Here is a 24,628-nt window from a genome sequence, read left to right on the forward strand (position 1 = left end):
TGCTAGGTCTGCTTTTCTTCTATATGGCTGCACTGAAGCAATCAGTTGTAGCTGAGAAATTAATTTAAGAGACATGAGCTTCCTGAACTTTTAGAGATCTGTCGTGGTGGCCAGACCAAAGAGGACTTTCTGTATGACTTATAAGAAACTAAGCCAATCAAAATTCTAAAGATCTGAACACCAAATTTGTAAAGTACTCTGAGATTTGCAGATTCTTACTGTAATAAACTATTGTAACTAATTTGCTAAATTAAGCAAGGCGGGTGCTGTAATAAACTATTGTAACTAATTTGCTAGGTTGGGCAAATCAGGTAGGTACACTTGAATGATCTGTAAATGTTAAACAATTAAATGTAAAGTGTGCCATTCGGATTGGAACAATGTAACCCTGTCTCAGACATCCCACCTAGAGCTGACATGTAACTGCTGCTTGAAGAAAAGCCCGCCAAAAGGATTAAATCATGAGGCTTTTAAAAAAATCCAATAGGAGAAAAGCACGCCAGGAGACCAAGGCTTCGAGACTTTCAAAAGACCCAATAGGAGGAGGACATGCACCCCAGCAACCCAAATGACCCAATGGAAAAGAGCAGGACAAATATCTGACAGGAGGAGACTGGTTAAAGACAATGGCACAAGAGTATAGAAAACGCTGCTTTTTGGAACTCGGGGTGCGTGTGGCAGAGCTGCGGCTCTCCATGCACCCAGCGCTGCTTTGCCTATTGCTTCCCACCCTAAACTGATTGAACGCAAATAAAAATATATATTTTTATAAAAATTGGCTTTGTCTGATTATAACATTACCATGCAAGACAAGTGTGGTGCTAACATTTTTCTAATGAAGAGGGGAACCTTACCTATTCCTGTTGCTACTTCTACCACTTACTGTATGCCTGATGACTTCCTAATGGACATTAAGACTTCAGTCATATGTGTAGAGACCCTCAAGTTTATACAGCATTAAAAATTGTAGATAGCTTTTGCTAGTGTGGGCGAGTGCTCTTTTGGTGAAGAAAGGCTCTTATTTTTTTAAATAAGGCTGTACTTTTAAGATGAGCTGATTTTGGGTCTGTCTTATATAACTGTTCTATGCTTCAGCAGTTCCTTGAACTTGCTAACTAGTTTGGCTATGGCATACTGTATATCGTTGCTTTTGCAATTCAAGTTAATCCCTAGCACTTTTACAGAGAAAACATAAGGCTACCAGGGCTGGTTCTTCGCTATCACTGTGGGATGCAAAATCTGGCAAAGATCTATACAGTGCATATTGTTCAATATTCATGGATTACTTTTGGAGAGAAGCTAATGAAAACATAATGTAGAGAATTTCATATGAGTATCATGATGTTACAGTACTGTGTATCTCATGAAGTCTGTAAGGCTGGCCTAGAAGAGAGTATGTGGAGAATAACACCAGCTAGATGCACCAGAGCTTCCTTGGCACTCTCTGGGAAAACAGAAGGTGCAGACTCCAGCCAACTTGTTTCAGCTAAGCGAGTCCTGGATAAACAGAAGGTTCAGATTGCAGCCAACCTTCCTCAACCAAAGTAATCTTTAAATGTTGGGTGAGGAGTAGTGCCAGACACACTGCTAATGTCAGAAAAATCCAGAAATAAATCTATCAAGGAGATACTGATCAGGTGATATTGTGTGCCTGGTCTTGTATATCATATGATGTTCAGGACTGAGGATGTGCATCTTTTGAGGCTTGATCTTACACTGGGCCAGAAGGAGCCCAATCACTTGTATGTTATATGTCAACAGAAGCGTGCAGGGAGATCCAATTTTTAGGTTGCATACGTGCCAACCGTACTGAAACCTATGGGTCCATAAACACACACCCTTTGAGGTCCAAAGGCACAGTCTTAACACAAAGAACACGTTGTGGTGTCAGGTTCAGTGACAAATACCAAATGTAGAAATGAGGAGCACCAACACACCAAACTGCTTCAGTGCGTGAATCATTCCCAGTAGAGGCTCTGATATGCGGATGCACTGTTATGGGCAGCAATGTGTAAGGAATTTCCAAAAACAAAGTGTGCAAAAGCGACCCAGTGCTTTGACAGTTACAAAAAAGTCATGTTAGGTAAAACATGCATTCATCTAAAAAACTGGTGATGCCCGAGATGGCAAACACGCTGGTATACACAAAGGCTTTATCTTTATTGCTAGCTAAAACAAATCAGAGACAGATTTCTGGTCTCAAGGCCAAATGGCACAGAATGACCTGGATCCATGTTGCTAAACTCTCTCACCTGTAAACTGGTTGTGTCTACACTCCCCAATGGTAATGGTTCTTGTTATCTTTCTAGCTGTGCTCTGGAACTGCTTGGCAAGATGCTTTTTGCTATGGGCCCAAACTGTGCCAGAAGTGTGTTAAAAATCAAGCAGTATGGACAGCAGTGGGATAGTGTGTGAACTCTTGCACAGGTGCACGTTTATTTACTACTATGATCACAGATCACAGTGAGAGATTAATGCATGAAAGGACCAAGGAGAGAGTGAAGACACGGATGCATTTAAATATTAAGGTGTTACAAAACCACTAGGTCACATCCATTTCCATGTGGTAATCCCCATTTCAGATGGAAAATATATTTTTTACACCTCAAAGTGTTCAGACACCAAAACTCTTCTCAACCCATGCAAGGAGGGCAATACCCCATCTGACATTCCATGATGTTCACTGTTACTTGCTACCACTCAGAGTAGGCAGAAATATTATTGAGAAACTTCCCTTTATTTTCCTTAAATTTTTCAATTGGGAAGCCAGAAGGACCATCTGATATTAAAGAGACCGCAAAGCACTGCATGCCTGGTTCTGTTTTCCTCAACATCACTGATGAAGAGCCAGACAAAGGGTGATGAAAGCATGAGCAAATGAGATACAGCTGTAAGTTAAAGGTAGTTCAGGGTACAAGAGAGTTCAAAAAGAAGCAGGGATGTTTCCTGAGCTTCAGATTATTGTTCTGATTTGTTTTGCAGAAGAAGCTCCCAGCTGTAAGATGCTAAGTCACAACAGCTCTAGCAATGTCAATCAACGACTTAGAACATGCCTATGAAGAATCACAGCCAATGTCTTAAAACACGGTCTTGTGTATCTAGGATATACCTGAGGATCAGTATTCAGTAGGCAAGACTTTTACAAAGGTAATCTTTTAGGATAGTAGATACATAAGATTAGGATGTCAAGTTACAGTCTTATTCACCTGATAAGGTGGGAAGTAAGTTAGCCATCTTTCAATATGGGTAGCGTACCATCCAGGTGCTAGGCATCTCTTTTGGAGAGCTCTAAGCTCAGATGGGGCTCGAGGTCCAGCTGTGATCACCTGATAGAAGCTGAACTTTAGAGCTGCAGGATCTTCATGTGATCGCTGATGCTGTAAAAGAAGTTATATTGCTGGAACTTTACAGACCACAAAAGTTGGGAAAATAAGACAAAACTGGTCGGTCTTACTGACAAAAATTTCTTTATCTTGTGTTTTGAGATGAACTGGATAACTGTGTCTATAAACTAATTTTTTTATGTGCCGATTACATAAATTATTTGAGTAAGTAAGTATTTTTACATACTTATATTACAGGCAGACTTTTGAAAAGGTGGTTTCTGATATTTTAACCCTTGAAAGATTTTCAGATTTACATTGACAGATACATCAGCCCGTCAGTGATCATATATTGTGCGCTGACTGACAAAATCTTGTATTATCCAAATCTTTTATATTTATATAAAATATATTCTTAATTCTATTTATATTACACATATACTGAAAGGATATACAGAGAAGATTCAAGGTGGAAACCCTGATTTGTGCCTGCCCATGTTTTTCAAAGTGCATACCTGATACCAGGAATACGCCCGATCGGATGGGTCAATAAGGATGGTAATGATCTTGGCCTTGGGGATGAGGGAAGCAGCTCGCTTAGGAGCTTCCTCAGAATGGAAATAGTTGGCACTTTTCTCAAAGAGGAAGTCAGTGGTGACATTAGAAGGAGTGGGGAAGAAATCCATGTACCTAGGAGAGCAACACCATTCTCAGAATTACTTAAGTCACACAAACATTAACAAATCTGTTAAGTACATTTTATTCTAGAATAATCAATTAAAATCATAGCCTAATTGCCAAATAAAAGCAAACAGAAGTTTACTTGGTACTAGGCTGCTTCTTCTCACTACATATAACTAAACATTGCAGCTATTTTTTGGTAACTGAATGAAAACATTATGATATTCATGTATCTTCTTAAAATTAGTGAATTCTTACTTTTTAGTCAGAGCAAACTCCTATCAAAGTCAAAAGTAGAAAATGAGTTTTCCAATTTTGGCCTTTTGCTGACATCAATTACAGTACAACACCGTAAGAAAAAGATTTTCAGTATCAGAATTGCTTCTACTCAAAAGAGAAAAGAGCTTTTTTATGTGGAGAAGATGCACTGAAAAAATCCCCCAGAACCTCGTTAGATACAAGGTTTCTAAACAGTAACAACATCTTTCACTTATTGTTCTATGAGTCACATTCTTGTGGAAACAAGGGTTGTATTTCTTTTAGCTTTCTTTGTGAGCTTTCCTCATCTGCTGTGAAGTTGCAGTTAATTTCCAGCAATCTCTTATGTCACATACAGACTTCTTTATCCATGGCCTTCAGACCACTTTTCATTATTGTTGGGGAAAAGAATAAATGGGAAATGTTGGTCTTGATTTTTCAATTAAATACTGTATTGATATGCCATTTAAAACAACCTCTTCTGAAGATCATGTTTAAGGACTGAAATTTGTTCCAGTGCTTAGACTTTGTTCTATTCATAGAAGTGAGCTGCTTCTAATACAAATGGCACGCTCTTGTTGGCTTTGAAATTGTGACCATTGCGGTCAAGGCCAGTAGACTTGGTAAGATGGAACGGACTGATGCACACGCACTCTTCTTTAGGACTTGGATCTTACAAGACAGACAGTTAGCACGCAGGCACTGATTACAGGGTACTTTGAGACAAGGAAGGAATCTACAGTGGTTTAAAGAACCTAAACTCTGTGACACCTGATGCTGACATGTTAATTCTTATGTGCAACTTTTATGTATACATAAACAAACATTGCCAAGTTATTATTTTGTGCTGCTTTGGCACGTGAATGGATACGAGTCATCAGAAATATGCAAGTGAAGTGGGCTGGCCTTCAGATGACAATTTTCTATGCACTAGATAAGGAATCATTGCTGTGGATTCATTCAAGGTCTTACAAGTAGCAGCTGGTAGATTGTCTTTTATCAGAGAGACCTAAATGATGTAATGTGAAGGGCTGATGGATGGGCAGGTCCCTGCATAATATGCTCAACACTGCGCTCAAAAATTCTGCTACAACATTGCATAGTTATTGCTAGTCTCACAAGCAAAGTGTATGTAAAAAAGCTGAAATAAGAGGACAACCAAACAGAACAGCATGAAAGTCTGTCATGGCTCTGCTAGTTTATTAAGTGTTTATATCTGCCTAATGCTAATGCAAATATCTGAGAATATGATACTCTCTCATTGAACAAACAATGGACTCTATTTCCCAAAAATATTAGGGCTGAATTGATTAAAATGATGAAACCATACCAATTTATGTTCACAAATAAAATTATTAGAAACTAATGAGTCAACCTGACTGTGTGACGTCAGAATGTTTTACCAGAACATCAACAGCAAAGAAAAAGGTCAGCTTTGAAAGAGGCAATAGGCCCTAAAGGCTAATCTGCTCTAGATAATGTATGGTGTCATTATGCTGTTGTAGTGAAGTCCTGGTAGTAAACTGAGTGAATCCAAGGCAATGAGAACTCCAACATTATAAGGAAACACTTAATATTAAATATGGCACTACACCGAATTTTAGGCAAAAGTTAACTGATTCTTTACATAACATGGCAAATTTGAAAAAAGTAGAAGTTGATGTGGTGTCACTGAAAAATGTTAAAGAGATTGCACCAAGTGGGAAATCAAGAGGTTACAAAGTATAGGCTCAGCATATCTGCTGAACATAGACTGCAGAACTCTTGCTTAGTACCTCATTCATGAAACAATTATTAAATATGACAAGGGCAAAGCTGAGAAGGGTTTAGAGAAACTTGTCTATGAAATCTGTAACAACGCTTACATAACAAAATGCGTGACTGATCTATTCAGGCTTTTTTGTTTCAAGAACAGAAAGATCAGGTCTCATCTTACTGTTCTGTTATCTCTACTGGGAGACTACAATACACATCTATACCTTTTTCAAGATGGCAGTACTGAGGTTGCCAAGGGCTGAAAGAACCCTTTACTGCTTCTGTATTTAGCCCTGGTCTAAATGTAAGCTCAGACAAAGACTAAGTTAAGAGTCAGCTCTGGAAAAAAGATGTATTTCCACAACCAGAAAAGAAACAGGACTGATTGTTATTTGTGAATACTCTTGTCTTGAAAGGATCCTAGCCAATTAACAGACTAATGAGGAGAGACCTTGTATCTAATTACCATTTGGTAAGCTCATTACATGCTGACATTAAAATACACTATTAGACTGAAGTTCTGAGAGATTTATCTGGCAGACAGAATGCAAATCTAAGAATTAAGCAACTACACCAACAGGTAGTTCTGAGTATCCAAGACGTAACTGTGAGAACCTGACAGGGGTGAGGGGGGCATGTAATGCAGAGGTACAAATAGCCAAATGGGTGCTGCAGAGGGAGAAGCAGTCAAAAGGGTGTCCCTGGTCTGAGCTTTATGCACCAGTGCTGTGTTAAGATGAAGGTAATTTGGCACACATCAAACTGTATCTGCATGTTAGAGAAGTGGATATGGCAGGAAGAATGAGAAGCAGCAAAGGGGTCTTCTAGCAATGTGAAAACATTGATTTTGTGGAAGAACTGGCTCATTGCACTTAGGCTGTCTCCATCAGTGTGAACCTTGCTTGCATGTAATCTTCTTTAAACTTCAAAAGATTCATAGCAAGGAGCCAGCTTTCTAATTTCCAGGCATTCAGCTGGCATCTCTACATTGGTAATAACTGGCTGATTCATCAAACTTATAAACAATTATAACGCTGTAAAAACTAAGTGACTTAAAAAGAAATTGGATCTAATGTATCTGCATTAAAACCATGTAACAGTGTTAACCCTGTTAATTTTCTAGATGAACACAAAGACAAAGGCAAGAAAACTATTTTCCCTTAAACTGGGGGAGAATAAAAACAAGACAAAATATCAATAATCTTCTACTGGTGTTCCCCGGCCACTACAGCATGTTACAGCTTTACATTGTGTAGTGCTTTATATTGCAGCACTTTCTGAAAGCAAGGGGCATCAAGAATGACCTTCTGGGTGCAGCTATGTCCGGTGATTCCCTGGTGGCCATCGTGAATGTGGCAGTGATACATACTCTTTTATAGCACCACTTACTAACCTTATGGAGACACTAATGTTGTCCTAATTACCTAATCCTTGTAAAACATTTTGAGAGGCTTTCCCTGTTCCCCTTTTACCTAATTGCTATTTCTAAATCCTATTTTAAAGGAAAAAATGCCTCTCCCTGATATTGCCTTTTTTTTGTCTTAGGAAATAAGATTTCCAATGAGAACATCATTTTTGCCTCCATATATCCAACTAACACAACTGTTACTGTCCCTACTTCAAAGGCACATGTAATAAGAAATACATCTTTTGTTACTGTTTTGCATGTATTAATATATAGATATTTACAAAAAAGCCTCACAAAAGTTAGTGCATTTATGATATTCTGTAGTAAGACTGTTATTCACTTGCATTTATTTATCATTTTAGAAAGATACTGAAGATTAGTATGTTATCTCACTCTCTATATAAACATTTACCATTACCAACAGCAATGTCATTTTTGTATTGTTCACAATATATAAACTTTTATATTTATACTAATAACCCATCTTACCAATCAATCCCCCTGTGGTAGTTATTTCTATTAAAGAACTGTACCTCCTCAAAGGTTTTTGGGCTGGGGGAGTTACTAATGATGGAAGGATGCATGATCAGGAACAAATACAAGGCTGTGGTACCTGCAAATAGGATAAAAGTTCAAGATTAAAAAAAAAATACACACACACACAATTTTTTTGGGGGGGTCATATCCACAGGATGGACTAAGCCACCTTTATTCCATTTCATTTCAGTGAGAGGGTGCTGATTTTGTCACCTAAGAATCTGTGCTTTCTATGCTTTGAGATTGAAGACATTTAAAGAACTAGAAATAGTTAACAGAGAAACTGGAGTGCCAGAGCTGGAATCTGATTTTCACACTTGTAATGTGTGTTTTAAAAACAATTATTGTTTTTATGAGACTATCACAAAAATAATTTAAAAATCTTGCACTCAGTAGCTATTGGGGATTGGTGAAGATGAAAGGAAGCACATATGCAATTTTCTGATTACAAAAAAAAAAATTAACCATTAAGTTAATTTATAAACTACTACAGCCTTAGAATTCAAACTTTCCATTAGGAACTTCTTGACTTGAAATAAATGCCATGAAATAACAAGTTTCTATAAACAAGACACATGCAGGACAGACAAGAACTTGCAATTAAGAATCTATACCGTTTGAAAAATGACTGTCCTTTCCTCCTTCCACTTTGACAAGATCTTGTCTATCTTGTTGATCTCTTTATCAAAGTATTACTCATTTTGACATAAAGCCAAAAAATCACACATGACTGAACCCTGCATTTTCAATATGTGTACTGCCCATTGTTATAATTTACATTATTAAACTATATTTGGATGATATCTGAAAATAAAAAAATGCTATTAGATGATCAAGATCTCTGCACAGCAGTCTGAGCAAAAAGTGATTAATTGGCATAGTATAATTATTTGAAGTTACACATGCCCTATCTTGTTGAAATACACTAAAATCTCACCAGTTTTCTGGGGTCCTACAACCAAGAATTTTGGTAATCGATCACAGGTTTTTTCTTTAGACCAGATATCTCTGTGCCGTTTGTCATCACAGGGATTCTAAAAAGGAGAAGAACAACTAAGAATTTAATTGGTAATCGCACCTGATAAGGTTCCTAAATTATGTTTATATAAATTACCAGTTTTACTCCAATGTACAAATATTCTTACCAGAAAATATTATTTTCCTTTATGACAGAAACCCATGTTATCATTAAAGAACTATTTCAGTGGTTCAGAAAGGTATGTACAGTGTAACCAGGCCAGAAAGTGTATCTCTTAGGTGCTGGGGTTTTTTTGATGAGACAAGCGTGTTAAAGAATCGTGGTTTTCATTCTACATACATATAGTTGCCTCAGCTATTCAACAGACCCTGGGACAAGATCACTTCTCCTATAAAATGTCAGCATGTTAGCAGAATTATGCCAAAGACAAATCTGATCCCACATACTTAAGATGTGAGAATAATTTAAAATCAATTGATCAATTACATACAAGTTAGGAAGACTTGAAATTGCTAATGAGTTATCTAATTACTGACTTCTTCTTTTACATTACCATAACAGCTACCACCCTACACATGCTGTAGTTTTTAAACTAGAAGAGTAAATTCATTATAACTTAAGGCTTTCCATTCACACACACATATTCTGATACTCCAATTCAAATTAGTACATAATATTAAATCTTGTTTTTTTCATCTGCCACTTTACAACTGGAACAGTTTATATTTGTTTTAGAAATGCTACTGGGCAGTATTGCAATGAGATGAAGCGAATTACCAATCTTCTAGGCTTAAAAAAATGCAACTGTATTCAGTCGTGCATTATAGACAAAAGACACCATATTCAGTGTATGTTAGTCACTGTTACAAATGTCTTTTCTAAGTAATTCTCACTTTTCAAGTCATTTGACTACAGGCTAATTCCCATTTTTAAAATTAATTCACTCAACATTATGCAAAATTAACATTTTTTCCCCTAGTTCAAAGTTTTATTCAATAACAGCATGAATTTCATGGTGCAAATTTGCAAGGTCATACACAGATTCTAAGTTGGCAGTTCAGTGTCCAATGCTAGAAAACACTCGAGTAAGCAAACTTAAATACATTTTTATGTTTGATTTAGTAAAGTTTGCTCCTTAAAATATTACTACCAATTCACCTCAATGGGATGATATTTGGGATACCTGTTATCACTGTTGGGACACATGTACCTACAGCACTCAGACATTCCACTGAATTGGCTGAACTGTCACCCAGTGTGTGCAAAATGACTGCGTTCACCACTTGGTGCAGGAGCTTCTCTTTAGGGGCTGTGCTCTTAGCGCTGGGTGATGGGCTGAAGATGCGTCAACTGCAAGGTCAGTGCAGGCTTCAGCCTTAGCAGGTCTTCCCGTTCCTGGTATTTTCAATTTGCTTATTTACCAGTGTGGGATAATCAAGTGGCAGAGCTGAAAACATCAGTGTATTAAGTGCTGGTAAATTTCTGGCTTGGGCATTTCTCAGCCCTTTTGTGAATAACCTTCTAATTCATCTATCTATTTCTACTTGGCTAGTCAACCTTAGCATTAGGGGTATCCATGGTCTTAATGTTCTTTTCTCTTTTTCGATGTCCTCTTCACATACTTGGAGAAGAGTTCACGCCTTTAAATGGCCAACTGCTAAAATACGCATATACATCTCTCTGTCAAATGCTTCACTTCTGTTAGTTCCAAAACAAGGAAAAAAACCCCACAACATGCCTTTCCTGCACTTCCCACATTTTAAAGCAAGTAAAGTCACAAATAAAATTAATTAAATATAATTTTAATTACACATCTTAATACATATTAATTTCACAACTTTTCTATGGAGATTTAAGCGACGGGGAAAACAATCATGTACACTGAAGCTTTAGTAAGCTGTTTTATGGAACCAGGCAGTAAATCTGAAAGTATTATTGCTTTTCTCTATAAGAAACTGAAACAGAGAATTTCACAAAAACCACCATCAAGATGAATTTTTTTTGATCTCTTCATCAGCAAGCTTGTTTACCTGCCAGAGAGGGTCCTTTTGCTCTGGGAATAGTTCAAAATACTTGCGAGCCAGCTGAACTGGAGGAAGAGTTTGCAGTTTCAGGTTTGTCCAGGTATGAACAAAGTTGGCCAGATTCACAAAGGTGTATAACCCCAGGCGGTCATTTCCATAATTAGACAAATGTGTCATGAAGATGCTGATCTTCAGAAAACAAAATAAAGCAAGCAGACATTGACTCTTCATATCACTAGATGGCAGTGTAACCACAGATAATATAAATTTAATTTGCATTTTGCTCTTATTTATCGCTGCAAGACTTTGATTACATTTGCCTCGATCTTACAATTCTTGCTCTTCGTTGAATTACATCCTCCTTCTCAAGTCAACTCAATGGAATCAATGAACAAAACTGTGGAATAGGTACCGTGAACTCTGTGTGAACTAGGATACACAATAGTACCCTGGTGTTGTACAACATTTATATAGTCTTCATGTAAATTTACTTAATGGAGAATACAGAAAAACAATTTTACTTCAAGCGGAATACAAATGCAATATTAAAAATGTGAACTCTGTTTATGTGGAAAAGAAGTCAGAGACCAAGAGGATAGCTGACCTCTACTGCTCTGATTTAAATCTTGTTGATCCAACTGTTTTATAGGATAAGTAGATCATCTCTTCTACAAAGCTATTCTGCAAACACTGTGCAGAAAGTTGAATCATATGCAAAAACAAATGAAAAAAAATCTGAAACTCGATTGAGTACTTTCAAATAATTATGTAAAAAATACTCCTAAATAAAAAACCCAAACCGAACAGCTCAATATCCATGAATTATAAGGCTGCTTATATTTTGTTCCTCTAACACTTACTGTGAAATTGCTACTCTCCTCCTGCTAAGTCCTGTGCTCCAACTGCACCCTCACACTCCCAATGGAAGAAATGCTTGCCCTGGTTTCTCAGAGGAAGGGCATATTTGGATGCACGTAAGCTGTGCTGATGAGCAGATCAGGAATACACAAACGTCAAGGATGGTCTCTCAGGGATGGAGGAAGAGCCGAAGACTGAAATCTCTGTTTTGCAAAATGATCCATTTTCAAAGCAATTTTTCACTGATGGAACAGTTTGTTCACACACTAAAATCTGCAAACCATTGCCTCTCTAGCAGTGATTTTTTTTTTTTCAAATTTTTTTTTTTTTAAATAGGATAACTCTCCCAAGATAAATTCTCCAGACTGATTTCCATTAAAAAATTAGAAACATGACTCTTTTTATAAATAAATCTGCTAATGCCATGAATGGGCAATTTCTATTTAAAGTAAAACTTGATGTAAGCCACTTTAAAATAAAAGGCTTATCATGGCTATAATTCTGAAATTAGTTCAGGAACTGAAGTTAATATTTTGTAAAGGAATGACAGCCTTCAATTTAAAAAAGGAAAAAAAAAAAAGAAGAATGAAAAACTGGAATCTACAGCTGTATTCTTTTGTTTCAGAGTATTTAAACCACTTGCTTCCTTTGATATAGAACATTCAAAGCTACCGAATGTCTATTTTTGAACACCTAACTGTAACACTACAAAGAACTTGCAGTGAATGGACACAGAAAATGTGTTTATTTAATAGTGTCATTTGGTGACACCTCTTGGCTTATGAAGTAAGCTGAGGGCTTCAGTTTGTCTGACTCAAGTAAAATTAGAAGATATACACTGATAAATCATTAGGATACAATCTTTCTTTTCAGATAGGAGTGAGACTGAAAAAAACAAACCCCTCCCCTTTTAGGCAACCAATAAAAAGCATTTTGTTAAATGTATAACCTTTTCAAGTTTCCGTTTTTATTTCAGTTCTCAAAGCAGCAACAGACTGGCCACAGGCCTATGTTACTCTGAACAAAGATACAATCAGAGGGTTTCCATAAAAAAGGTTAACTTGTTTTCTTGACAGCCTCTTTCTTTCCTACATGTGGGTTGACCTCTGACATTTATGTCAGGTGACCTCCCGGTAACTCCTTACATGCCAATAACCACAGCACTGCAATGGAAGAAAAAGCAAGAAAACTAAAAGATTGCTAGTTCAGGAAAATATGTATTATTCTTTCCATGAAGAGTATCACTTAATTTTAAGAATGTCTGAGTGAAGGCTGAAAAACTGATTGGACGGATTATCATAAATAATTTCCATCATATGAAACTGTGTCAACAAAGGGGAAAAATATATCAGAGACCTTGGCTCTCATTTTATTTATTTTATTTATTTCAAATACTTTATGGTTAATTATTTATGAGAAAAAGAAAGGTGATAAATGCTTGTTTAAAATGAAAATAACTAAATCTTGTAAAGAAGTGTAACCAAATTGTTACTTAGTGTCACAAAATGCAGACTCTAACATACAACTTTACATTGTAGAAAAGGTCTCCTTTATTTCTACATGACATCAAAAATACTACAGATCAGCTGAGACTATCTTCCAGGAAAACTGAAGGAAAGTATTTCCCTTCCTGTTGACACTGTACAAATTCCTAGTAAAATCACTACCACTACCTGTGTAAAATCATCAAGCTACAATCCTGTGCTTCATAGTATGAACAATGAAGTATTGCTGATCCAGGGCCTAATTCACCTGATCCAACTGGAGAACTACTTACTCTTGTTTCCAGTTGCAAAAGGTCTTTGCAGACTAAGCTAGCAGCTTGTATAACCAACAGGAGCGTGATGCTGCAATGGCTGCATTCACGTTTCTCCAAGAAGGATCTTGGCCCACTTTGTACGCTAGGGATCTTGAGGAGAGGTGGCTCACGGTACGTGATGCCAACCTGCCAGCCGCTCACTCCCGCGAGTTTGTCGACAACAGCTATGCAGTCACGGCACTGGGAGAGATGTATTAAGCTGATCCTCTGGTTTCCCTGACTACAGGGAGAAAATGATATCCAAGTGCAATTTTAAGGGATTTCACCTTGGCACTGGCCCAGCTGCAGGGGATGGTGTGCTGCTACCCACTTCCCTGCTTTCCCACCAAGCTGTGCAGAAGGATGGAAACTTGTATCATTACCTCTCCCTTTGCAGGTGTGCAGTTTCACACGAAGACAAAACATCATTATTTTTTTGCCTTACCTATTGAGTTATGATGCTTTGTTTTGCTCTATCATACCACATTCTGCTTCATTCAAACTAGTTCTAACTAATGAGAATGATGACTCTTTCTGTGCCAACTAATAGTTAGCACACACTATACTATTAAAGATTTATTCTCTTAAAAACACAGATCAGGAGATACAAAAGGAATCCTTTGCGGGCATCTCAGAAGACTAGATCTAGTAAATAACACTATTTGTTCAATAACCTTCCACCTCAGGGAAATGCTGTAAAATATAAACAGAGCTTTATATATTTCTTTATTCCTTCTTCAAAAGGGAAGCAGCTATGAATGGATTTATATTTACTCTAACAAGCATTTTAGCCTCCCTTTCAGTTAAAAAGAGTTTACTTGATTTTATTATTTCCACCCCTCTTCTAAAATAACTTCTTTCAGGGCATCTCAGCATTTTCTTTATCTCAGTGCAAGAAGGATCACCCTTTTAAGCTGTTCCTCATAAACAAACTATCATCTTGGTTGCACTTCAATGCACACTCTCCACAGGATTTAATATCTTTCATGAGGGGACTGAAATGGAATGCAGACGATTTTTAAAATGATGGTTTGGGACTAAATCTGGCCTCTGGGCAGCAGCTCCTTTCTTGCTTCCACCCGTCTTTGGATCAGGGTAGCAAAGGTGCTTTACTCTGCCTTCTCAGAGAGCCTTATAGGCAGCTGTATGACCTGCTCCTTTCAACTTCTCCTCAGCATTTCTGCACCCCTCCTTCATCAGAACGAAAGGGCAGAAGGCTACTTCTGTTCTGCTCTTCTTCCAAGCTCTGATTTTATTTGGGATTCTGACTAGTACTGCAGAGATGTAGGCAAATGACAAGCACTCAGGAGAAACAGCTTTTAGCTTTCATTCTGTGGTGCATATTTCCTTACTATCTAATAACAGCAGCTCAGTCTCAGTCTCAACTCTATAATTTGTTGACCTAGAAGCTATTGCCTCTAATTGGGAAATGTATTTAAATCATACAAATCAGGAAAAGATGAACCAGCATGATCTAATTTATGTATCAAGAACAGAGAAATCTTGACAAACAAACAAAATGAAAAAGATGCAACTAGTTACCCAGAAAATATTTATGGTGAGCAAGACTAGCTGCTCTCATAGAAAGCAGCAGAGTTGATATTTTTGTGCTGGGCAACCTGCATATATTCCCTCTCCCCTCCATATATCCTGACAAGCAAAATGTACTTTGCTTCACATTCAAACTCCATTTTACACAAACATTTTGCAGATGAATAGGTTGCACTTACACCTCACTATTATTCTTCTTCATACTCCTTTTCTGTTTATACCTCCGTAATGGTGCACCGCAGCAGGAGGACTTTTCAATTTGGTTTCAGTTACAGTAATAATGCAGGAAAGGAAAGAAGTGGCAATGTCTACAGCAGAGTGAAATAAATTAAGCACAAAAGAACAGTAAAAAGCCTGTAGAACACCAGTCCACTAAGCAAGTCGTCTTCAAACTTTTTTGGTCATGCACACCTATCAGTAAAAATTTTTTGAGCACCCCCCCCCCCCCCAATGTATGTATAGTTATTTATAAATTATATTCTTCTAACTGAAGTTCCAATATTTTCTTCCTACACCCAATTGGATCATCTTGTGCACGCCTCTTTGGAGACCACTGCACTAGGCTGTCAGGATTGTGCTGTAACCCAAGAGCAGAGAGAAGACTCCCTTTTCAGAGGTTGGCAAGCATCTTTGGCAAGCATCAGGGAAGCCAAGGAAGGACTAAGACTTGCAGTGACACTGATGCTGTTGAACAGATTTATTATCATTCTGGCATTTCAAATCTGGAACTAGAAGAGCTGGTATAAAAAAAAAAATAAAAATCAGTAATAACCATTTCTTATAGACTGGACATGTCTTCTGATTTTTACCATATACAAATCTATTGCAGGCAATCTAACTTGACTAAATTCATACTATTAAACCAGTCACCAAGGTACTTTTTTCATGGGCACTGTGTCACCCTCCAATCTGTGCAACAACATTAAAAGGCAGCATTGAGGCCTCCCAACTCAATGAAGTTAAGCACACCACTTTAAAATGAAGTTAAATTATGATTGACAATTAATTATGTGATCTCTCCTAGGCACTAGAAGCAGATGCATTACCAATTTAGTATATTGCTGATATTTTAGCTACTGAACAAATGTTTACAGGCCACAAGAGTATGTCTAACTCTCAGAACACCTATATTCCAATTAATTTGGCATTGTGCACACTGTTTGCAGTTCTGATACTGTCTCCATGTTACTCAGAACAGTTTTGTTTCAGGTATTCAGAGACTCAGCAACAGCTGGTTTTGCTCTATTAGACTAACAAAGTGATAGAATAATGCATTAGATTGCAGTCTAGACTTGAATATGTATTTTTAATAGTTGAAAAATATTCCTTTTAGACCTGTACACTACCAGAAAAGCTGTGTTTGATTCCACTACAGAGAGATTCCAGCTTCTAAGTCCCTTTTTCGCTCTGAGGCTGTTCTGCTGGCTTCACAGCTGCCATGAATCTGCCCACTTGCAAAGACAAGCCAACTAGTTGAATTTGATTTACTTAGCAGTGTCTCCACTACAAATATATGGAGCCAGGGAAGATTTATAAAAATGAAACAAAATTACATAATTGGTGTAGTTCTGAATTATTAATCTGACAGTCAGGAAACCTCAGTTTATTTTCAGCTGTTGCACAAATATTTTTTGCCTTTCTCTGTAAACTGCTCATTACCCTTGTGACTCAACTTCCCAACTGGCAGTAACATCCAAAAGACTTGCTTCACTAGTAGCTGTAAACCACTAGTACAAGGCTTTCCATTTGAAAACTTTGAAGAATCATAGAAGGGTAGTTTTTACTGCCCACAACTTCAATGCACCTCTAATGAGATAGGTAATCTTGTCTGTTCTGCAGCCTTTCCCTGTTGCCTCTTCATTTAGGATTTTTTATATTTTGTCTATTCCACCCACAAAATACCAGACTCTGTCTGGCTTTTATGGGTGGATTTTGAAGAACAGATAGGAAGACAAGGAATACTTGTATTTTGGAATCAAAATGTTGGGCAAAACTGACTTCCCCCCTGCCCCAATTCATGGCAATTCCCCAAACTATTGTTGGAGCTCCCAGGAGTTCCTAAAATGGACATGACAGGGCAGGGAAGAGATGAAACTCTTGCCTTTCTCACTCACCCATGAAGTGGGCCAAGCCTGCCAAACTGAACCAGCCCACGGGAGAGGCCAGGCTATGCTCCCAGTGGCACTACCATGGGATGCCAACAACAAACTCCACACATCAGAGCTCAGGGAGGTGCCTGCATATCAGTGGGCTTCATAACATGTTTGTCATCCTTCCTGCTTCTCACACTCGGTACCATTAAATATGAGGTTGTGCAAAGCAGGACAGACAGAAAAGGAGGATTTGAGCCTGAATGCCTTTGGTTTTTGCATTTTTCTCTGTAGTCCCAAAGCCTGACTATTCATCTTGTTCAGGGTCACATTAACATATAGTAGGTTCTGCTGATGCTCATATAAATCCTCTCATTTTCAGTGCTAAAGAAGATAATTTCTCCCTTGCTGCAAGTCAATTAGCTTAATAACAGCTCTGCTCACTGTAACTTGGGAGAGGTAAAAACTAGAGGAAAATAATACTTAGAACTGAATGCATACAAAGATTACAATTATTTTAAGATCAATCAGACACAGGGCCTAAACTGTTAACAGTCTTCCCTCTTGATCAGTACTGCTGTAACCATACGGAGAACACTCAGCTGGCTACACATTAGCTTCATTGTTGGGCTGTCAACCATTTGAAGGCTTTCACCAAATTCCTCTCCGTAGGGCATTTTCCCTTTTCTTTAGATCTGTAGACACACAGTACTTTGTAAGGAAGTGCATGTAATGCAGTTATTGTAATCTGTTCAGTTTGTTTTTCTTGGGGGCAGAAAAGGTATGGAAGATTTTCATGAATCGTTTTTCCTTAAACATTAATCTTGTAGGATAGCAAAGCTCCTGATCTGTATCTTCCACAGTTCAAAGGATATTTTAGGACTGCATTATGTATGCCTTCTGCAAAGTTAAACTGGGACACCTTAACTTTTACTGATGATACCAGAAAAGGAGAAGCATACAGTATTGTTTTAGGCCATGTCTCTCATCCAAGCTGAAGTCATATATTAGGAAAATTTTGCTTTGCTAGATTATTTGGATTTTAGAATCAAAACATACCTTCTCCATCATTTGCAAACTAAACCAGATTAACAAATTGGAATAAACTTTAGGAATAAAATCTAAAGAAGTGGTAGAAAGCAGATAAGATATACTCCATTTCATATTTTTGATCTGCCTCATGAATTTTTATTATTGAAACTTTGCACTTAGAAAAACAATAAGCTTTTCCGTATTAAAAAAGCCCCAAACTAGTAGGTCTGTCCTGTGTTTGGCCTGTTTATCTAGTGCAGCATGCTGTCTACAGAAGCAGATGGTATCAGATGTGTATGAGGAAAGTACAGGATCCTCTATACAGCTGGGAGATGTGTGAAAAACAAACCCCTATGGAACTCTACCCTGCTTTCAAGGGTTACATAAAATCAGGGAAGTTCAAGTCATACTGGGTTTGCACGGCAAGGTTTTGGTAGTGGGGAGGCTACAGGGGTGGCTTCTGTGAGAAGATGCTAGAAGCTTCCCCCATGTCTGACAAAGACAGTTCCAGCTGGTTCCAAGTTGGACCTGCCACTGGCCAAGGCTGAGCCCATCACCAACGATGGTAGCACCTCTGTGATAACATATTTAAGAATGGGGAAAAAAAAGCTGTGCAAGAGCAATTGAAGGCACAGAGGAGTGAGAATATGTGAGAGAAACAACTCTGCAGGCACCAAGGTCAGTAAAAATGAGGGGGAGGAGATGCTTCAGGTGCCAGAGCAGAGATTCCCCTGCAGCCCATGGTGAGGCAGCTGTGCCCCTGCAGCCCGTGGAGGTTAACGGTGGAGCAGATCTCCACCTGCAGCCCGGGGAGGACACCACACCAGAGCAGGTGGATGCCCGAAGGAGGCTGTGACCCCATGGGAAGCTCACGCTGGAGCAGGCTTCTGGGAGGACCTGTGGCCCTGTGGAGAGAGGAGCCCATGCTAGAGCAGGTTTGCTGGCAGGACTTGTGACCCCATGGGGGACCCATGCTGGAGCTGTCTGTTCCTGAAGGATGGCACCCTGTGGGAGGGACCCACGCTGGAGCTGTCTGTTCCTGAAGGATGGCACCCTGTGGGAGGGACCCACGCTGGAGCAGCAGAAGAGTGTGAGGAGTCCTCCCCCTGAGGAGGAAGGTACAGCAGAAACAACATGTGATGGACTGACTGCAATCCCTGTTCCCTGTCCCCTTGCGACACTGGTGGGGGATAAGGTAAAGAAAAATCAGGAGTAAAGTTGAATGCAAGAAGGGAGAGGTGAGGGAAAGATGTTTTAAGATTTGGTTTTATTTCTTATTATGCTATTATTTGATTGGTAGTTTCCACAAGTCAAATCTGTTTTGCCTGTGATGGTAATTTCTGAGTGATCTCTTACTGTCATCTTGACCCACAAGCCTTTCGTTATATTTCCTCTTCCCTGTCCAGCTGAGGAAAGGAGTGATAGAGCAGCTTTGGTGGGCACCTGGTGTCCAGCCAGGGTCAACCCACCACACAAGTGCTCATCTGGCAATAGCCACTCCAATAGCTCATCTCTGTTAGCTGCTCTCATTGGAGAACATGTACATCATCGGAGAAATGCTGCAGTATGCAGTGCTGTCTTAGCAGAATCCTGTTCCCGTCAGAATTTTTTCTTTTCCTGGAAAGATGAAGGGTGTATAGCCTTTATGTATATGTATTATCGTAACATGTATAGCTACTCACAAAGACAGCCAGATTTGTTATGTTCCCGTTAATTGAACAGTACTGTTATATATCAAACAAATAATTTAGCAGTAGATAGCCTTAGTTACTCAGTTAATCAAGTTTGGGGACTTAAATCTATTGCAACACGTGCAAGCTAGAAGCAGCTCATTTGTAACTTAGGTCTCCAAAAATTTCATTATACCACTGTTTTTTGAACTATTCTAGTCTCAGTTCTTCCTCAGCTTATTTTATGGTACATCTTCCACATCAGCTACCTACAGAAACAACGACTATGGCACAGAGTAATAATTAGCACAGACATATTTTCATAAAGAAGCAATATGTATGTTTCTAGTTGCAGATGAGGAAAATATACAGTGGCAGACAGAAAGGAATATTCAAATAGTTTTTATAAAGGCATGTTCAGCTATGTTTACTTTGGCTCAGTTCTTAGATCTAATTATTTTTAGAGTGGTTCAGAGGTATTGATAGAGCCTTGTCAGTATTGACAGACTTGCTAGCCAACCTGAGAAGATATGATACAGTTGATGGCAGTGTCTATATCTACCTCATCATTATATATAATTCAAAATCCAGTTGCTCACTTCCTTCATCATTTCCAAGATGTATTAAGGATACTGGTACAATTCCATTCTAAGAAGTGTTTAACAGAACTTTGTTTTATTAATCCAAGAACTTCACTGAATATTGCAGACAGAGATAGATGAATCTAAAGTCACTGAAGATTCTAACAAGTTTATCAGGATAAATACTTCCTAAAATGTTTTCAAGTCAGTACAGTATTAAGAAAAATAGTAACAATGTGAAATAATAAAACAAAGATATAGAGCTGTCTGACTGGATAAGACACTCATCACTAAAGACTTCTACAATGCATGTTTTCCTTGTGGCTTTGCTACAGAATTCCCTGGCTAAATTAGAGGGACGTTGTGTGACTCACACTAAGTCAATCACTCAACCGATAATGTGGGGAAAATAATGCCGGTATATTAAGAAGGCAGGGTTGCTGAAGATTTCTTTTTTTTTTTTTCTTCTTCTTGTAAAACATTTTGTGCAAGATCCTGATATAGTACAATCTCGCCTAAGGGCTGCTGAAGTCAGCAAGACCTTTAACAGAAGACAGACACACAAAATATTATTGGGAGAGTAGATAGTATGTTATATTACTACTTAGGCTCTTTTCAGCTTGGTGGCACTTCAGCATTCTTGATGACTTACAAACACAATGGGCACAGCTGTCAATATCACTTTACAGCCATCATCAGATCGCTATCAAACCAGCAGTGTGGGGATATAAATGCAGATCACATAAATACAGCTTGCTAACCACAAGATTAGCTACTCCAACAACCAACTATTCATTTCCATTCAAACTATAACTAGCAGAGATCATCTGCAGAGCAGGATTTCCTGATGCTTTTCTTACCTGCAGGACTTCTGACTGTACCATGCCCTGGGAACAGGGCAGTAATGCTGGTTCTCATGTCAAAAGCTTACAGCTGCACATGTGTGGTTTTTTGTGGTTTATTATGCAGATTGTGGTTGATCTAGCATACTATAAGGAAGCAGAGCCTGTCTTGGGAATAGCTACCATTACACAGCCAAACTGCAAAGAAATTTTGGGCTTTATTCTTAGGGGCATTTAGTTCAGTGTAGGGTATTCAGTTTCTAAAGCCTCAGCCTAGTAACTTACACCTTAGAAACTATATTCACCTAAGATCATTTATCCAAATTAAGCCAGGAAATGTAGTGAAGGCCTTTGTTAAGATTTACATTTAATTTACACCCACATTTTCCATTTTTGGAAACTAAATATTTATGTAGTCATTGTTGAAAGTATTATTTAGCTGACACTGTAGTGATTCCTAAGTAATGTTTCTTCTTCGTAGTTTTATATCAGTGAAAAATAACATTTAGAAAATGCCTCATAACGGAATTTTTGCATCCTCTGAAAAGCTGGGCATTTCACATTAAGAAATCCCAGCAACTTTAATGAAAACACAGAAAAGCTTATGAAATCCAAAATGCCACTTCATCATTAGACAAATTCCTAAAGCTACTTAGTTTTCATTTTAATGCCTAATTTTTTCCCAACTCTGACTTGCAAATTATGGTATAAATACATGTAATACTTAAAAAACACAAAGATGCAAACCATAATCTTTAAATTGATTACATGCCAGGCTAATGCTTAGAACTTTAGAAACTGTTTATAAGCAGATATTTAAAACCAGACGTATCATCTTTTCAAAGGCAATCCTTAAAAAGGATTGCAACAATTTGTCTTGGGCAAATTCTGGTCTGATATTAATTTACAGTTGTATTTAGAAAAAAGAGCATTTTTTTTTTTTAGTCTTTTAGCCTGTACTGTATTGGGGCTAGTATATTTCTCAGAACAAGGTGATCAGTGACATTGCAATGCATAAATCAAAGATCTAATTGTAATATATAAAAGGACATTACTGTACTCACATTCAAGACTGTTAGGCAGACACGATCCAACTTCTATAATTAATACCAATAATCATGATTGTTTCACTGCTTGTCTTCCCCTCCATTCTCTTAATTCTTTTAATTTGAAAGGCTGACACCTTGAGCAACCATACTAAATTCTGCTGTTTTCCTACTGTTCTAAGACAGTAAAGTAGTTTTTGGCTAAGTTGTGGTAGTGTTTAAATATGGAATACAGTTCATCCTGACTCAAAATGTTGTACTATATGTCTTCCTCTAAGTATGATCTGTTAAGCTAGTAACTCTTAGTTAAGATCCATATATTGCCAAAGCATTGCTATGGTACTAATACCCTCCATCTGAGCAATTTTCCAGGTCTCATCTCTGTTAACATGCTGTGCCTGAAATGACATATAGCCTCAAAGTTAGAACTGGGACTACTGTCATCCTCTAAAAGGGAGACCACATGTGTGCTGAGGAAGTGAAGTTTTTACTTCCTAATTCTGATATGTGAACATGAAAAAGGAGAACAAAAGACAGTAACTGCTCTCAAAGAACCAAAACTACAGCCTGAAAGAATGTGAGGCTTGAAAACCAGATCTGCATATAAATTGCTAAAGTAGCTGACAGAAGCTTTTCTCATTTGGACTTCCATTAAATTATGGAAGATTCAAAAATGGCACAAAAATATTTAGGCTATTATTCCTAAGGATTTGAGTGGAAATACGTTATATTCACTTTGGCGTTCTGAAAAAATGAATGTTTGTGATTACATTTGTCTAAAATGGGTAAATTTTATTTATATGTTACATTTGGAATTCAGATGAAAAATTCGCCTAAATGCTTGTCTAAAAGGTCAGTTTTGATGCAACTGACCTAATCCCCTACCATTTTCAAGTACTATATTGTTCTCTTTTGCCAGTATTCTGTAGTTTCATAGCCTTGTTTGTTGTTCCTTCTTCCATTAAAGATAAAGGAAATGTTAAGAAGATCTATTAACTATGTAGTTCACTTACTTGGATCTTTTCTTTGAAGCTATTATGAATCAGCAAATGAAAATTCTCAAAACAGATTTAAGCACAAGCAATCCTTGGTTGCAACTTTCTCACACCAATTAGAGTACTTCCAACATTTCTGATTATGAATTTGGAAGAGCCAGAAAATGGACTTCACCTGAGATACTCGTCTCATAGTAATATGAGTTCTTAATTCTTAAATTTTAAAAAAAATTAAATCTCAGGGTTCTTTATTCATGCAAAAGTAAAGAACAAGAAAGTTTGCTACTACTGCACTACCAAGAAAACTGTTGTCAAAGAAAATAGAGATTATCTTTGTACAACTGATAGAACACACGTAATATCAGATCTTAAATTAAGAAAAAGCAGGAGAGCTCACTGTGACTAATCGTTACTATTTGGGAGACCCAGATGATTAGCCTTGAAACATTCAGTAACTTCTCCTTTAACTAATTTTTAAAAAAACATTTCAAAATGACACTGTACTTACTGGATTGAGAACCACTGTGAAGAACAACTCTCCTCCTTGAATACTTTTGTCTAGTTCCTTTGGGCCTCCAGGATACTCTTTATAGAAAATTGTGTGGGTGAATAAGCCACAAGTTTGCCTAGGAAGCACCTGAATTTATTTAAGAAAAAAAAATATTCAAGAGAAATTCACAAAGCAAAAATGTTTATACTTCTAATGAGGTAATGAATGCCAGATAAGCAACACATAACTAGCAATGTTCCTTTGTGATAATTGCTGGGTAGATTTGGCGTCACAACTTTCCCAGAAGTCAAAAATGATCTAGTTGAATTAATACACTGGTAGATCAATAAATAGCGCTTACTGAAAGAAACAACATTTTTATTATCCGTGAAATCATAAGGTCCAAAAATTCATCACATTTTGTTTGACACTAGAGATTGATCTCAGTCAGTAAGTTAAAATTCAGCAACCTCCTCAAGATAATTTTGTCTGTAACACCTGATTATAAAATCAAGTATTTGAAGTCTGGCCATCAAAGATTTCTAAAATTTTAAAATAATTTGAAACATAATCTGAAATTTTATCAGTCTATAAGGCATTAATCAGTTCTACTTTTAATTTGAATGATGGTTTTGTTGTAAATTTAAACTGGAATTTGAAAGGGTTTTTTTGGCTTGGGCTTCACCCCCAATAATAATTCTACACTGACA

At 37.6% G+C, this 24,628-nt stretch overlaps 1 protein-coding gene across 5 annotated transcripts in view; it reads right to left on the bottom strand.

The window, feature by feature from the left end:
- Positions 1 to 24,628, bottom strand: part of LOC141960198 (bifunctional heparan sulfate N-deacetylase/N-sulfotransferase 3) — a 73,393-nt gene that overhangs the window by 8,400 nt on the left and 40,365 nt on the right. For all 5 annotated transcript variants that reach the window (XR_012633573.1, XR_012633574.1, XM_074905171.1 and 2 more), the window contains 6 exons: positions 23,937 to 24,065; positions 10,972 to 11,154; positions 8,900 to 8,996; positions 7,915 to 8,038; positions 3,839 to 4,013; positions 3,207 to 3,377 (listed from right to left, as the gene is read on the bottom strand). Coding sequence is in view for 3 of the 5 variants with exons in the window: in XM_074905171.1 (XP_074761272.1) it covers positions 3,207 to 3,377; positions 3,839 to 4,013; positions 7,915 to 8,038; positions 8,900 to 8,996; positions 10,972 to 11,154; positions 23,937 to 24,065 (879 nt within the window). In the remaining 2 variants the exon portion in view is untranslated. The remainder of the gene's footprint in view (positions 1 to 3,206; positions 3,378 to 3,838; positions 4,014 to 7,914; positions 8,039 to 8,899; positions 8,997 to 10,971; positions 11,155 to 23,936; positions 24,066 to 24,628) is intronic.

Source organism: Athene noctua, chromosome 4, assembly GCF_965140245.1.
Source record: "Athene noctua chromosome 4, bAthNoc1.hap1.1, whole genome shotgun sequence".
Lineage (NCBI taxonomy): Eukaryota > Metazoa > Chordata > Aves > Strigiformes > Strigidae > Athene > Athene noctua.